Source organism: Aquarana catesbeiana, linkage group LG03, assembly GCF_042186555.1.
Source record: "Aquarana catesbeiana isolate 2022-GZ linkage group LG03, ASM4218655v1, whole genome shotgun sequence".
Lineage (NCBI taxonomy): Eukaryota > Metazoa > Chordata > Amphibia > Anura > Ranidae > Aquarana > Aquarana catesbeiana.
In genome coordinates this window covers 446,564,573-446,582,258 of record NC_133326.1, presented here as the reverse complement: position 1 = coordinate 446,582,258, position 17,686 = coordinate 446,564,573, and the positions used below count along the sequence as shown (strand labels likewise).

Here is a 17,686-nt window from a genome sequence, read left to right as displayed (position 1 = left end):
AATACTGCTCTTGCTCCCATATTCTCTGTCTGGGTCTGGAGGTTCATGTAGACCCTCCTGATGTTCATGCTCGTGGTTCTATGAGAAATAAATCCCGTTTGATCCCCATGGATAAGTTTATGCATAATTTTATTGAGCCTGGCAGCCAGCACCCTTGCCAGGATCTTGGCGTCTGTGCACAGCAGAGATATAGGTCTGTATGCCGACGGGTCCAGTGGGTCACCCCCCTCTTTATGAAGCAGAATAATATCTGTTTCGGTCATCGAAACAGGCAAACACCCTCCCCGAAGAGCCCAATTCAGTGTTTTCAGTAATTCTGGCAGAAGGATCTTCCCGTACTGCTTATAGGTCTCTACTGGAAGGCCATCCGGTCCTGGAGATTTTTGGTTTGCCATTCCATTTACCGCCTGTTGCACTTCAGCTAGTGTAATTGGCGCATCCATACCCTCTCTATCCTCTTCAGTAATCCTCGGGATCCTTATACCCCCAAAGAAGTTTTCCATGTCCTTCTCCTCGACAATCCCTTGCGACCTGTACAGATTTTTATAGTACTTCTCGAATATACCTGTAATTTCTAGTCTCTGAGAGGATATCTCGCCCTTTGGAGTCCTAATTGCCGGGATCATCGAGGAGGAGGAATTGGTTTTTACCAAATAGGCCAGCATACGTCCCACACTTTCACCTTCCCCAAATGTCCGTTGTTTCTGGAAAAGTTGCTTATTTTCACCCCTCTTCAGGACTGCTGTCCTATAGGCTTCCTGTTTTCCCTCCCACCGTTTCTGCTTCTCTGGACTAGGGTCTGCTATAAATTGCTCCTCTGCCAGCTCCAGTTCCCTCCTGATTCCCTCTTCCCACTCCCTTGCCCTTTTTTTTACACCTGCCACCCCCTGGATCAGAATACCCCTCAGGAATGCCTTCAACGTGTCCCATTGTACACCCACTGTAGTTGAACCTTCATTAGATTTTAAGAAGTCTTCTAGCTTCGTTGTTATCCTCTCTGGTTCCCCCATTAACTCCAACCAATATGGGCTTAGCTTCCAAAACCCCCTAGCCTCCCTGACCCCTATGTCCACTGAGGCTACCATCAGAGAGTGATCCGAGACCCCTCTCGGATAGTAAACTATATCCTTTATTAGTGGTATTGCCTCCACGTTCCCCAGGACCATATCAATCCTGGAAAAGGTAGAGTGGGAGGCAGAAAAGCAGGAGTACTGCCTTGTTCCGGGGTTCCGGGCCCTCCATATATCCACTAGGCCTGCTTCCTCTAGGAATTGACCCAACCGGCCCCCTGCTACACTATTTGCTTGGACTTTCGCTGGGTATCTGTCCAGCTCTCTATTCAGCACCTCATTAAAGTCCCCTAGTACTATCACCGGGGCGTCTGTCTTATCCAGCATAAACTCCATTAAGTTGTATAACACTTCCAATTTAAAAGGTGGGGGGATATAAATGTTGGCAATGACATACATTCTATTTTCAATAGAACAGTATAAAAAAACATAACGACCCAAATTATCTATCCTGGTCTGCCTACAAGAGAACATCACACTTCTTGTCACCAATATGCTCACTCCTCTAGAGTAAGAAGAGTAAACCGAGTGGTATTGGGCTTGGAACCTCCTGCTTGGGAGACATTTCATCGTATCCTTTGTCAGGTGTGTCTCTTGTAGGCAGACCAGGCCCACCCCCCTTAACTCCAGTAGCGAAAGAATAGCAGCCCTTTTGTTTGGGTTCCCCATCCCTCGTATGTTCCAAGAACCTATTTTGAGAACCTTAGACTGCATCAAACAAGCCACAGGTAAGAGCTGGCCTCTAAGAAGCCAAAAAAAGTGGGTGCCTTAAACTTAGTACCTTGTTTTATACCGGAGAATAACATCTTCTTGCCCACTATACCTCCCAAAGAACCCAAAAAAATAACTAAAGTGAAAATCCTCTGTTACTACCATATTATGCACTACGTGTAGAAATGGTAAGAAAAAGGGAAAGCAAACAAAAAGAAAGAAAAGGGATGTTCCCTTAATTACCCCCTGTACTTTGTGGCCCATAGGGCTTCTTTACTATTATATTCCATTCCAGTGATCATTCCAAGTATCTGCTTTTTCATAGTGTTTACAATTACCACACATGTGCTTAGTCCTACATCCCCCCTCCCCCCTTTCCCCTTATTTACCCCCCCAAGTGTTATATGCATATTAATTCCTAATTTAAGTTTACAACCCCTCCCCCCTCCATCACCCCCCCCCACCAATCCCCCCCCCATCCCCCCACCCCCCCACCTCTCCCCCCCCGATCCCTCCCACCCCCCCTCTCCCCCAACCCCTCCCCCCCTCCCCCACCTTACCAGGTTAGCCCCTGAGGCTCGATTCGTGACCGTCTCATATATTCCTACCAAAGTGCCCCTTCCTACCATTCCCCCCCCTCCCTGCACCATTAGTATCCACATGTGCAAAATTTTAAATATAATAACCTCCTCCTCCCCCATTCCTACTCTACCATACACCATCATTCTCCTCTCTATACCAAGTTCCTATTGCTTCCCACAGTCCAGATCTTCTTATCGAGCATCCTAACACTCTAGGCTCCTTTCTTTGGGTTTCAGTCTCTGTTTATTTTCTTCATACCAGCGGGTTACCCCCCCCCGGGGAATCAAAGAAGAGAACCTCCCCAATTGCCTCAACCCGTAGCCTAACTGGATACAGTAAGGCATACTTGACATCAAATTTTTGTAGGATGCGTTTGACCTCCATAAAACCTTCCCTGCGTCTCTGCAGCTCCGGTGAAAAGTCTGCAAAAAATGAAACCCTTGCACCGTTGTAAAAAATAAGCCCCTTCTCTCTGGCTTTACGCATTAAAATTATCTTGTCACAGTGATTCAAAAATTTCATCAATAAGGACCTGGGGCGCCCTCCAGGGGGCGGAGCCCTGAAGGGGACCCGATGGGCTCTCTCAATTGCAAACTGTGGGGAAAATGCATCTCTTCCAAATACTTCTGTGAGCCATCCTTCCAGAAAAGCAATGGAACTCTGCCCTTCACATCTCTCTGGGAGACCCAGTATTCTTATGTTGTCCCTTCTCAGGCGGTTTTCCATTTCATCCATTTTTTCATTAATTCTACCCAGTTGTTCCTTCATAGATTTAACATCTTGCTGTAGGGGAAAAACATCGTCCTCCACTTGGCTCAGTCTTCCCTCCAAGCCAGTTATTCTATCTACTGCCTTTTGCAATTCCTGCTTTATTAGTAATAGTTCATCCTTAATCTCTTTAATTTGGCAGCTTAGCCCCTCCACTGATGCTCTGCAAGAGTTAATCGCATGAAAAACTTCCCTCAGGGTTGGTTCTACCTCTGTAACAGAGGCCGTTGCTGGTGGTGGTAAATGAGCTTTTTCCCCTGCCCCTGAGCCTTTATTAACAATTGGATTTTTATGCCCTGCTCCAGCTGGGGTTGAAGATGCCTGTCCATGACTTTTCCTATCCCCGATGGTCTTGAGTTGCGGAGTTTGCCCGTTCTTAATGGGGGTCTGTTCAGGGGTGTGTGCAAACCTCTCCAATTTTGCTGCAGCTGCTGCCGCCTGGTTCCCCTTCTCCTTTGCAGATCGTAATGACTGGGGCCCTAAATTCTCCATATTGACTGGCTCCTCCCCTCTCCTCCTTGACATTGCCGTTGTTACCTTTATGTACCTGGGTACCCAACACCACCAGTGGGGAACAAGCAGGGCACGGGGGAAGCCAGGGAACAGCAGGAGAGGTTGGCCGGGATCACACAGGTAAATACTATCTCTTAAATGCAGGGCTCTATTTACACCCCTGCAGTCTCCACTCGACCAATATGCATGTTCAACAGTTCAGAGAAGATAACAAACTAATCAGATAGGTCACAACTGCACGATCACTTCTCCTTCCCCCTGTTGGACTATTGAACCACAGGGTAGCGGCTTTTGATTTTTAGCCAGACACAATGGGCTGTACTAAGTTGAGGGGTTACAACCCTCTTTCCAAGTCCCGCTCACCTGCTCTGATCCCCAAAGTCCCAGGACCCAGCATCCAGCTTCTTACCGGCCTCCTTGATGTAGCATGGGCAGTTTGATATAAGCATAGGCTCACCACCGGTCTCCAGGTCCGCCCGTTCCAGCCATCCACTTCTCCTCCTCGCTCACCACTCCGTGACGGAATGCTGAAGCCGCCCCACCGACTCCCAGGCGCGCAGGTGCAGTAGTTGCCGCGGCTTCAGTGGGAGCACTACAGTGCAGCTGGCTTGCTCCGGTGACCGACAACAGCTTCTCCGTCTTCCTCTCCTGCTGCAACGGCCGCACCGGGACCCAGGCCCAGACACCGGCTACCTAGTAGTGCAGCCAGCCGAGCATGCCAACACCGATAGAGGCAGATAGACAGTGGGATAGCGAGGCTCGCAGCAGGCTACTCGCTCCACTCCACACTCCTTCCACACCCACTTCCGGTCACGCCCCCATCACTATCCCCCTGGGAGGATCAAATGCTCAACTTTCTGAGTTGGCGAGGAGGGGAGAGACAACCTCTCTACATGAAGCAACATGGTTGGGATTTGAACCCATACACTCAGGGATGCTAAGCAGAAGTTCTAACCTCTAAGCCACGGAGCTGCCACGTGTGAGAACCTCCTACACGTAAATACACATAAAAACACATAAATACTGCATTTCTTTGGACATACAAGTGATGGAATTACATTACTCAAGAGTTATTCTTCTTGATTTATTCTGTGATATTTGGTGTTTTTTGTGGGTGAGAGTAGAATATTACCCTCAAATTTTTGGGAATTACATTTTGATTTCTGATGTTGGTACACATATCACATTTTTTTGGGCTCAAATTATGAATATTTGGAAATAGTAAAAAGCACAAAAAATTGTGATTCATTTTAAATTTGCATCAGCGATGGTATTGTTTGTGGATTATAAAGACACCTGTGTGAGTTTGGGTAAAGATTGTTGTGAGATGGAGAGTAACAAGTGGAAGTGACAGAGACAAATATATTTTACCAAAACATCAAAACATTCCACAATCTAGTATTCTTTAAATCAAAATATTTTAAGTAGAAGCAACAATGTTGCAAAGGAAAATTTATTTCACAGAAAGATACATTTCATCTCAACATTAAAAGGTTTTTTTTGTGAAAGTTAGAATTGTTCTATTAGAATCAATGGCTAATATTTCATTTGGACTAAAATAGAGCAGATTTTCATTTAAAAAAATGCTCTCTAATTAGCTCTCATTTTGGTATTTACTATAGCGCCGGTGTTCTGCCGAGAAAGTTCCGCTCGGCGGATTAGTTCCCCCCTCTACTGCGCATGCGCAGTAGAAGCCGGCGGAAATAGCCGAAGCGGAACAGCTGAAAATCAGCTGTACACGGCGCCTGTAAGAGGGCCCCTCGCGGGCTCGCTTCGCTCGCCACGCTTCGGGCACGACCTCGCTGCGCTCGGCACTTTTAGATTCCCCCTCTAGGTCCACTTGGATAGTGGGGAAGGAACCTGGACCCAGAGCGCAGGCGCCGTGTACAGCTGATTGAAGCATTTGAGCTTCGGCTATCTCCGGCGGCCGACAGTAGTATGTACTGCGCAGGCGCTGCGCCTGCGCAGTACAGGGGGGGAAACCTATCCGCCGAAGGAACTTATTCGGCAAGACACCGGCTAAAAAAGACACTTGAGTTGAAATGAGAGTTATTTTCAGGTCTGAGCATGCTCAGTTGTGTTGGCACCTAGTTGTCCAAAACGGGGAATTTTTCACTTCTCAGACTTTTAAAGATATTTCAGTGTAGAAATCACTTTTTCACACAGTTTAAAAGCAGTTTATCTTTAAAAAATATACTGCATATTTCAGTACCATTTAGGCAATTGTATAATGCTCTAAACATTATTTCCATGTGCAATTCTCCAGGTTTTAGCAGAGTAAGGGTTTGGACGCTATTTGGTTTCAGGGAACTATAGTAAGTTCGATTTTGGGAGTATTTTCTCACCAGCACTATAGTGAATACCGTATTAGCGCTAATAGCTGTGTTTTTGTTTGTGCCCAGAGGTATTCAACTCTCAACATTGATGACTCTAAATACATGATTTAACAATATTCACAGATCCATAACATCACTTTACAATGAAAGCATCATATTTAGTGGGCGCAGTGAGTAATTTGGTGACTTCCTAGGAAGGAAATGTTTTATTCAGCCGAAGAAGAGTTTAACAAGACACGTGGCCACTCATTAAAATTAGAAGAAAAGAGGTTTAACCTTAAACTACGTAGAGGTTTCTTTACTGTAAGAGTGGCAAAGATGTGGATTTCCCTTCCACAGGCGGTGGTCTCAGCGGGGGGCATTGATAGTTTCAAAAAACTATTAGATAAGCACCTAAACAACCGAAACATACAGGGACATACAATGTAATACTGACATGTAATCACACACATAGGTTGGACTTGATGGACTTGTGTCTTTTTTTCAACCTCACCTACTATGTAACTATAAAGGCGGTTTACATCTGAAACAACGGTGGTCCTGGGAAGATACTTATTTAGCTGACTAATAAGGGTTAAACTTAGATGTGGCCTGTATTATGAAAATATTGCAGGTTATCATGCTGATTATCATTATTGCTATCATTTTAACCCTCCCTTGTTTTTATTACCTGCAGAAACGGCTTTCCAAAGCAAACAGCTGCTCAACTCATCCTGAGAGGAATTTCCAACTATTTTGTGTCTACAATGTCCTCTTCAATCAAGACTGTGTATTTTGTGCTGTTTGACAGTGAAAGCATAGGCATATATGTGCAGGAGATGGCAAAGCTTGATGCCAACTAAGTCTTTCAGTCCAGCAATCCCCTCTCCCCCATTATTTCCCTTCACTAACAATATAACCTTCGGCTATTTTTTGCAAAACTGTACTGCATTTTGAGAAAATGTGCTCATTCAAGGAAAGCAAGGATTCCACTTGACCTTTCTAAGTTATTGTACATTGGCACTGATAGCTGCCATTACTTCTGTTGATGCACTATTATCTGAGGCATTGTCCTAACTTAGTTAATTTAGAAGATTTTTTTTATAATTTAATTTTAATGGGTTATGAAATTATATAGATTGTAGTCAGGAATGTATTGTCTTTTGTATGTGAATGACATAAAAGGAATATTTTGTAAATGTTGTGGTTCTTTGATTGTACATTATGTGGCTTTGTATATTTTCCTCTCAATATGAAACAATCCAATCTCATTGTCCTACAAGCCATGATTTACACAATACGTGAGTTTATTTATAAAATATACAGTATAAGGAAGGATAAGCAAGTATCATAGGAACCAGTCAGTTATTAGCCTTCATTCCTGAACCATTCAGAAGGCGTGATAGGTGGGATCTGACTAGTTTGCTCTGGGCAACACTGTCACTATTTATGCTCCATTTTTTATAATATAACCACGCTGACTTGAAATACTTTTAAACTGATATCTGAATTTGGCAGAGAGCTTAAAAGGGAAACTCCACTTTCATGGGGAAAAAATCAGCAAATAAAAAAATAATAGAGCCTATATAATTGTGTCACAAGTCATATTGTAATTGAATATTGTTAAAAATGACCTTTCCTTTTCAATCTGCAGTGCTGTAAATTTCTGTAAAATGCAATGCAATATCACAACCTGGAGGCTTTCTGTAAACAGATGGTGTACAGAACACCCCGCCAGAAATTTAATTTCCAGTCATTTCCAGTGTGATTGGCTTACTGATTTTCTCAGAAGTCTGCACTAAGATACACGTCAGATTTTTGCATCCCCTGCAACAAAAATTTCATTTGGTGAGATGCTCCCAAGGGGAAATCTCATTTAAAAGGATGAGGACCTTGCCAATTTCCTCATTAGAGCCCTGCAGTTGTAGCGGATTGATAATTTAACCCCTTCCCGCCGACCGAACGCACATATGCGTACTCGGCTTTCCGGGGTTATACCGGGATGATGCCCGCAGCTGCAGGCATCATCCCGGTACCATTGTTTTCAGCGGGCGATCGGCTACCCGCGTATAACAACCGATGCAGCTAAAAGCCGCTCGGCTGTTATACCGGAGGAGCGGGAGGGGACATCCCCCCCCCTCCCGCCACTGTTACCGGGCCTCCCGTGCGATCAGGAGGCCCGGTGTCCGTTCGGCTGCCTTCGGCGGCTGGGGGCGGGCTGGAACGAAGCTGCAAGCGGCTTTGTTCCAGCCTTCTTGTTGTAAATGCGGAAGCGACGTCATGACGTCACTTCCCGTTTACTCAGCTGCCAATGGCGCCGAATTTAAAAAAGTACACAGTATTCAGAATCGCCGTTTTCGGCGATCTGAATACTTTGAAGTGTAAAGGAGGGATGGGAGGTCTTTTAGACCCCCCATCCCTCCATAAAGAGTACCTGTCACCACATATTACTGTCACAAGGGATGTTTACATTGCTTGTGACAGCAATAAAAATAAAAAAAAAAAAAAAAAAAAAAAAATTTTAAACACAATTTATAAAGTACAAAAATAAATAAATTAAATAAAAAAAAAAAAAATTTTAAGTGCCCCTGTCCCCGCGAGCTCGCGCAGCGAAGAAAACGCATACGGAAGTCGCGCCCGCATATGTAAACGGTGTTCAAACCACACATGTGAGGTATCGCCGCGATCGTCAAAGTGAGAGCAATAATTCTAGCCCTAGACCTCCTCTGTAGCTCAAACCTGGTAACCGTAAAAAATTTTTAAATCGTCGCCTATGGAAATTCAAAGGTACCGTAGTTCGTCGCCATTCCACGAGTGCGTGCAATTATAAAGGGTGACATGTTTGGTATCTATTTACTCGGCGTAACATCATCTTTCACATTATACAAAAAAATTGGGGTAACTTTACTGTTTGGATTTTTTAAAATTCATGAAAGTGTCACTTTTCCAAAAATTTGCGTTTAAAACACCGCTGCACAAATACCGTGTGATAAAAAATATTGCAACAATCGCCATTTTATTCTCTAGATTCTCTGCTAAAAAATATATATATAATGTTTGGGGGTTCTAAGTCATTTTCTAGCAAAAAATACGGATTTTAACTTGTAAACACCAAATTTCAAAAATAGGCTTAGTCATGAAAGGGTTAAAAAACACTCCCATAGAGATTCACTCAGCACATGGACACAAGCAACTATATCTTCAGAATAACAAAAGGTAGGAATCTGTAACAAAGTTGGTAAAATCCTTGCAATGTACATAGATCACCCAGAGGGGAATGTTTTTTGTTTTTTTTTGTTTTTTTTTCGCAACAAAAGTGGAGTTACGCTTTTAAGTCAATTTTTGTAAATAGTCAATGACTGGATTGACTTTGAATTTTTTGAACCATTATGTCACTAGAGATCATTTACAAGCACAAGGTAGATTTGTGAAATAATGTTTATTTTAGTTCACATAAATAAAAAATGCAATGTATACCAATAAAATGTGTTAATATGAAGAAAGGGTAGCACTCATAAAATTTGATTTTGCTTTACAGAAACTAATATTGTTATATGTGTGTAAAGAATGGTAATTTGACAAAACTGGGCCTGACTAAAAATAGGTTTTAACGTATTATGCACATTAGCTTATTAGCACATTAGTTTAGGTGGTCAGAGCTGGCTATGCCAATAGAACTAATAGTATTTGCATGGTGGCAAGGAATGTTTTTTTTCTCACTTATTATGGGATGTCAAAATTTCTAGGTCTAACCTTGTCTCACCAAAGTATCACCTGTGAACTTGAAAGTGTCTGTAGAAGTTGGACATCCCCTGTGACTTTTTGAATTGATAGAAAACAAAAGAATATTGCTGGTCTACCACCATCTATTAGCTGGGTTAAAAATGTGGAGCACATAGCCTGCTGTTCCTCTTTGTACATGCATAAGAATCGATTTTTGATTTAAAAAAACAATTCAATATCTTTTTTAATGCAAACATCAAATTTGCAAGTTACAATTTGTGCTTGAATGCATACTTTTAAATCTCTGTTGCTCTCTTTTTTACCACATTTTATACAACCCTAATTCCCAAAAAGTTGGAACGTTGGGTAAAATCTACATAAAAACAGAATGCAATGATTTGCAAATCTCATAAACATATTTTATTCACAATAGAAAACGTATCAAATGTTTAAACTGAGAAACTATTTTAAGAAAAAAAGATCATTTTGAAATTGATGGCGGCAACACATCTCAAAAAGGTTGGGACAGGGTAACAAAAAATGAATGGCTGGAAGAACATTTTGCAACTAATTAGGTTAATTGGCAACAGGTTAGTAACATGATTTAGTATTAAAAGAGCATCTTAAAGAGTCAGGGTGTTTCAGAAGTAAAGATGTGCATATATAGAAGAAATCTTTCTTATTTTGACTGCTGATGCAGATACTGCTGGCCAGGAATCCTAATCCCAACTTTTTTGGAATTGGAGTTGTATTATCCCTATAACATTCTGCTTAGTTTGTTTTACCAGCATTAGTGGAAAATTATGAAAGGGTGCTGTCATCTGACGAAGTGATGTAATCATTCCCTCCATAGGAAGTTCTTTGTAGGAACTATTTTATATTTATTATTCTTTGCTAGTAACTGGGCTTTTTATCTCCAGTAACTGGGCATTCTATCTCCACCCTAATCCTCCCTATCTCTTTCTCTTTTACTTGTCTTTAAAATACAGCTGTCAACAAATGAGAAAGCTGAACACAGGACAGAACTGGAAGAAGTCACAGTGTAGCTGGCATACTAAGCAGGAGGTGTGGACAGTCTATGACCTCTGATCTACTTAGCCTGAAGAGCTGACTATGGTTCTAAAGCCTTGCTCTTTTTTCTACCTTAATGCATTCCCTGCATTAAAGGTAAAGAACACCCCACTATTTCTCTCCACTCTTCTCTAAACACTTACCTGAGCTTGTCAGCAATCCAACAATGTGCCTGGCTGCAGTCTTCTCCTTCCTCTCTTGCTCTTCTCATAGGGACTCTAGCAGCAGCAGGAGCTATTGGCTGTGGGCAGAGTGAGGGGGCGGGGCCGAGCCAGGGAGGAATCGAGTCTGCAGGTGTGCCACAATAGGAAACTGCTTCTTATGGTGGCACACCAAGAACAGAATGACCCAGGAGCACTTGCGGGGGACCCCACAAGAGGAGGATTGGGGCTGCTCAGTACAAAAACATTACACAGAGCAGGTAAGTAAAACATGTTTGTTATTTTAGGGGAAAAATTAAGCATTTATAATCACTTGAATCCAAAAAGTGATTATAAATGCTTTTTTCTTTGAATAGAATACTTTAAGATGTGTACATAGAGTTTTTTGATATTATGCAAATGTCATATATGAACACACTATGCCTGCACAATTGTTGGTCAATGCATGCACTGTTTCTAACTTTGTATTAAAAAGAAAAATCTTTAAACCCAGCTGCCATCTTGCAGCTATGGTAGGTTTGAGGTGTACACAGTTCTTTTAACTCTCTTGCTGCCCAAGCAAATTTTGTCTTATTTTCACACGTTTAAAAATCCATTTAAGACCTGAAGATTGCATAAACCCCCAAAACATATATTTTCTGAAAGCAGAGACCCTAGAGAATAAAATAGTGGAAGTTCAATTTTTTATGTCACACAATATTACTGCAAAGGTCTAGAAAGGTTTCAGTAAAAAAATACACCAAAGGTAGTTTTAGGGAATACAAAATCTAGAAATTACCCAATTTCTGGTAAATTATAAAAGATGAGGTTGCCTTGAGTAAATAGATACCCAACATGTCAAACCTTAAATGTAAACCCTCATATTTACACAGTGAAGTGAACAGCCTCAAAGGATACACAGAGATGAAACAAATCCTCCTACATAAGTTTTACCTGCATCTGCTGTCTTCAGCTTTATATACTGTTTAGAAAGTGTACATCGTGTTAGATTTTCTCTTCCTGATTCACCTGTGGGTATGGATTGTTGCCATACACTGGGAGATAGCTGATTGGAGGAAAGGCACACATGCCCCCCCAAATAGGCAGAGACTTGCAGAGCTGTGCTGTGAATAGACCAGCTCACTGTTAATCTATTTATAGCACCCGCCCTGACACAAAATTGAAGCAGGTTTTATCACAGTTGACTGAGAACTTGTCAGAAGTTATCATGCTGATAACAGAAGAACGGAACAGGAGAAAGCCATGGAACATAGGGCTTTGAAGAGTGAAAACACTGCAGATATATGCGCCCAGTTCAATTTTCATGAATTGGGTTTACATCCATTTTAAATTTTGTGTGTGCCTGTGAAATGGTGACAAACTTCAGTACCCTATATTTTCCATAGGCGACACTTTAAAAGCCCCCTACAGGTCATCAGTTTAGTGTTATGCAGGCGGTCTGGGGCTAGAAATATTGCTCTCACTCCGACATGCATGGCAATACGTAACATGTATTGCAATCAACGTTTTTGTGCACAGGTGCTCCTGGCACGTGCATTTACACTTGTGGTTGTGGGGGCCATACATTTTTTTGAGGGGGAGGGGGGATTTATGTGCTTGAGTATAACACATTTTTTATACAATTTAAAAAAAAATGTTTACTTTTTTATTTTTTCATCAAAGGGTCAAAAAGTCCTCTATGTTAGAAGAAGAAGAAAGGGAGAAGAGCGAATTCATGCCTGCTCAGCTCCCTCCCATCTTTTTGGTGGCATCTGCCATGCTGATGGGCAAATAAAGCCTGGGAACATAGCAGGGACGCACACTGCTACAGACTTGGCAGTGAAAGGGTTAATGGGTTATAGTGCATACCGCAACTTAGATATAAGAGTAAGGTCCCATCCACATCTAGTGATTTGAGATTGCGTGCAGAATTGCCGCAGTTCTGCCTGCGATTCCATATCACACAGCACTGTTGTCAAAATGCAACATGTGTGCCATTCATTTTTAAGAAGCTCCTGCTCTTTTGTGGGCGACAAGCTTTGCGCAATGCGGATGAGAAAACAAACCACATTTTAAACATGCATGCTGAGTTTTGCCAGCATTGCAGTGCCCTTTGGAATCGCAGGCAGAATCATGGCAATTTCACCTGGGATCCCAAATTGCTAGATGTGAACTGGGTCTAACACTTGGCAGTTTGTTTTACACACATGGATAAACGACTGTAAATACATTTTCTAAGGATGCATTACAGAAATGTCCTGTGCACAAAATGTAACTAGTTTAAAATATAATATACAAATAACAATATGCCTTTTTACATTTCCACATGCAAATTTTTGTCTTTTTGATTTCGTACTTAAAATTGCTACTTCTTAAAATGTATGTATAGCCTTTTTTTTGGCTTTGAACAGGTTAGGGAGGGGTTAAAAATCCTGCTAGGTTTTTTTGCTGACTTCCCTCACTTCCTGTCCGAGTGATGCAACAGGAGGATGGAGGAAAAACTCCAGAATTTTTTGCATTTCCCCTTTCTTTCTTAAAGAAAATGGTCATCATTGAGTGGTGAAAAGTTTAGTCTAAAGACCTAGAAGTGGTTGTAACCCTAAAAAAAAATAAAAAATACATTCTGTTGCCTTATAGCAAATTAAACAGCATGGTGCTTGTGCTGTCTAAACTGCCCCTTTTTAAGCTGTAAAAAAACCTGGCTGATCCTGCCTGTTCCTGTGTCCCCCTCTGTGTGCTGACCACGACAATCATGGCTGAGCCCTGATTACCATGGGCAGTTTACATGCCCTCGTCATTCGCAGCTCTCCTCCCTCACCGTCCCTCTCTGCCTGTCAGCTCCTGTGTCTGTGAGAGCCGTCTACGCCCCCCCAACCTGCCACTATTAGTAGCAAAGTAAACTGTAAAAATTTCACTGCCAGCCCCTCTCTTTTATGCAGCCATAACACACTGTGTAAGTGTTTGTTGAAAATGAAGCCTGTAAATGCCTTTTTTTTTTTTTAGATCTCTTCAGGCCGGTCACATGACATAATCACACATAGGTTGGACTTGATGGACTTGTGTCTATTTTCAACCTCACCTACTATGTAACTATGTGACTCCAGGCCGCTCTCCTCCCCCATCAAAGGGCTACAGCGGGAGTGGCTGTGCAGCCAGCACAGCGGTCTCGTGACCTCCCCAGCTGTTGTCAGAGGGAGATCTCGGTCCCTCCCACTGTAGCCCGTAAATGGAGTAGGTAAACGGCCGGGAGTCACGTGACCGGCCGGCAGAGATTTTTAAAAAAGGCATTTACAGGCTACGTTTTCAACAAACACTTACACAGTGTGTTATGGCTGCATACAAGAGAGGGTCTGGCAGTGAAATTTTTACAGTTTACTTTGCTACTAATAGCAGCGGGGGGGGGAGGGAGACTGCTCGCACAGGAACGGAAGCTGTCAAAGGGGGCTGGCAGTGACATTTTTTTAAAGGTTACAAACACTTTAAGTAAAACTGCATATAGTAGATATGGACATTAAAAAACCTTTATTAACCACTTCAATACAGGGCACTTATACACCTTCCTGCCCAGACCAATTTTCAGCTTTCAGCACTTTGAATGACAATTGCGCGGTCATGCTACACTGTACCCAAATTAAATTTTTATAATTTTGTTCCCACAAATAGAGCTTTCTTTTGGTGGTATTTGATCACCTCTGGGATTTTTATTTTCTGCTAAACAAGTAAAAGAAGACTGAAAATTTTGAAAAAAAAAAAATGTTTTTTTGTTTCGGTTACAAAACTTTGTAAATAAGTAAGTTCTCCTTCACTGATAAGGAGGCACTGATGGGCACCAATGAGGTGGCACTGATGAGGTGGCATTGATGGGCACTAATATGCGGCACTGATAGGCGGCACTAATGGGCACTGATAGGTGGCACTGATATGTAGCACTGATGGGTACACATAGGTGGCACTGATGGGCACTGATAGGCGGCACAGATGGGCACTGATAGGTGGCACTGATGTACTGTAATGTATGGTACTGATGGATGTCAATCAGTGCCAAACAATAATGCTTGCCAATCAGTGATGCCCATTGTGGGAACTGATTGGCATCCATTGTGGGCACTGATTTACATCCATGCTGGTCTAGGGTGGCATACCTGGTGGTGGGCATCCCTGGTGGTCCTAATGGCGTCCCTGGTGGTCCAGTGTGGGCATCCTCGGGGGGGCTGTGCTGATAATCAATCAGCACAGACCCCCCATCAGAGGAGCAGCCGATCAGCTCTCCTCTACTCACGTCTGACAGATGCGAGTGAGGAAAAGTCAATCAACGGCTCTTCCTGTTTACACTGTGATCAGTCGTGATTGGACACAGCTGATCACATGGTAAAGAGTCTCCGTCAGAGACTCTTTACCTAGATCGGTGTTGCGGTGTGTCAGACTGACACACTGCAACAGCAATTGCCGTGATGTGCGCCCCTGGGGGCGCGCAGCGGCTTAATATCCTGGCGATGTCATATGACGTCCGGTCAGGATATTGAAACCACTTTGCCGCCGTCATTTTGCTATATGGCGGGAAGCAAATGATTAACCATTGTGCCCAGAAAATATTTGCATGAATTCATGTATTAATAAGCACAAGTTGCACCAACTCTAATCTAAAGGCACTAAATTCAGCCTGTTCTGGATAACACATGAATGTATCCAAGACAGTTGAGTAAGGTGACAGTGGCATTCTGATCCTTAACATCTATTTGAAATTGATATGCAGTTTTACTACCCTTTAATGCAGTGCTGTCTGAGGGCCTGAAGATCATGTGCATCCAATGTTACATTTCGGCCGTGTCCCTTATGCACAAAGATTTCTCCATATTCTCAGAATATTTTTATGCTCAGGCAAACAAACAAATGGAGAGTCGGCCACTCTGGAATACCTTCTGAAGTTTATTGAAATACGGTTCAGTAAAAGCAAACGGCTAACATGTTTCAACAACTCTAGCCTTGATCACAGCAAAGTATTTGCAATTTTAGGTTGAGAAACATTATTCTGAAATTGTTTGACAATTTTTAGACATTGGTTTTACCAGGTTGGTGAACATATGCCCACCTTTACTTCCTGTTTACTTCCTCCCAGTCACGTTACTGCCTTGTTGCCAATTAATTATCTTAGTTGCAAAATGTTCTCCTGGCTATTCCTTGTTAGTACCACTTACTTTGCCAGCTTTTTGTTGCCCTGTCCCAATTTTTCTGAGCCGTGCTGCTGCCATCCAATTTCAAAATTACCTTATTTTTGTTTCTTAAAATGGTACATCTTCTCAGTTAAAACATTTGATATGTTTCTATTTTCTATTGTGAATAAAATATGGATTTATGAGATTTGCATTCTGTTTTTATGTAGATGTAACAATACCCCAACATTTGTAGAATTGGGGTTGTATATTTCAAACTTCAGATTACTCACGGTAACAATGCTTCAGTGCCTAAGCAGTTCTTTACCCCATGGCAGTAGTGCCACCATTGTTCTGTAAATGCACAAGAGGCATTTCTGTGGCGAGGTGCTAAGTAAATAACTAATTTCGGAGACAGATTTTATACATTGTGTGCAATTTTGTTTTAGTTTGTTTTGACAAAACTTGATTTTTGTCTGTTGAAATAATTGTTCCCCTATGTATCCAAAGATTTAACCTATAGCAATTTTCTTGGCAATCATAGATAATCATATTGTCATAGAATGAATACTTCACAATGTAAACCTAGAGGCACATGTAAAAAGGAAGCTTTGTTGCCAAAAATTACCATCAAAGTGCAGAATGTAAATACAGATCTTAGAAGTACAATAGCTTTGAATGATACAGTATATGTGATACAAAGCTTACAATACATTGTGCCAGATATTGTAATGTAGTGACAACTGTGATGTGGTAATGTCATTTTTAGAGTGGATTCAGATCTCCTGAAAGTAATTGTTATTTTGTTGCAAATAAATTGTTGCTAAATTCCACTTTAGAAGTCGTCTTATTTTGAATGGGCTGATACCAGGTCATATTTTCAGGATTGATGACGAGTCCACGATCTGGTGCTCCGTGTTTTGGACTGGTCTAAGACTACTAGCAAGATATAATCATGGAGTTTCCATACAAGTGGTTAATGCCTCATGCTTGTTCATATCTACATACATGTTACTTGTAAGCAAAAGGGTGTATGTGAACACCTATAACTTGTGCTCAAAAGTAACATGTACATAAGTTATGTTCATAACTACCATTTACATACATGTATTATAATCATATTTTTTACATTCCAAAGGTTACCCCCTGGAAAGGCACCTTTTTCCCTTGTTAGGGACAAGGGCCTCACCCAAATATCCATGTCCTAGTGAATTTGGGGGTCCGCAGGGGAGCCTATCGAAATCTGCAACCCCCTTTAAAATAAGAGGGTCCACAGATATCTGTGGTACATATAGTATCCCTTGTTAATCATTCAAATAAAAAAAGCAAAGAAAAGCAAAAGGTAAATAAATACAGCTACACCATGACAGAAAAAAAAAGTTTTATGGTGTAAATCCATGTCCAAACAATAACCATTCTCACCCCAAATTACAGCTCCCTGGCCGGCAGCTGAATGTCAACAAATTGGCCAGTGATGCTGGTTGATGTCACTGGCCACATATAGCCACAACCATATGTGGCGATAAGATTCCCTGGGACTCACCTGATTTGTTTTCAAGTATAAGCTGGCAGGGAAGAATCTGTAATTTGGCAGCAATATGTACAGGGGTTGAACAAAAATATGGAAACACTACATGATTTGT

The 17,686-nt window shown here is 42.0% G+C and overlaps 1 protein-coding gene across 2 annotated transcripts in view; it reads left to right on the top strand.

Moving 5' to 3' along the window:
• Positions 1-16,876, top strand: part of MACROH2A1 (macroH2A.1 histone) — a 203,755-nt gene extending 186,879 nt beyond the window's left edge. For both annotated transcript variants that reach the window (XM_073620820.1, XM_073620821.1), the window contains exon 9: positions 6,657-16,876. In XM_073620820.1, the coding sequence (XP_073476921.1) occupies positions 6,657-6,822 (166 nt within the window). In that variant the 3' untranslated portion in view covers positions 6,823-16,876. The remainder of the gene's footprint in view (positions 1-6,656) is intronic.
• The last annotated feature ends 810 nt before the right edge of the window (positions 16,877-17,686 follow it).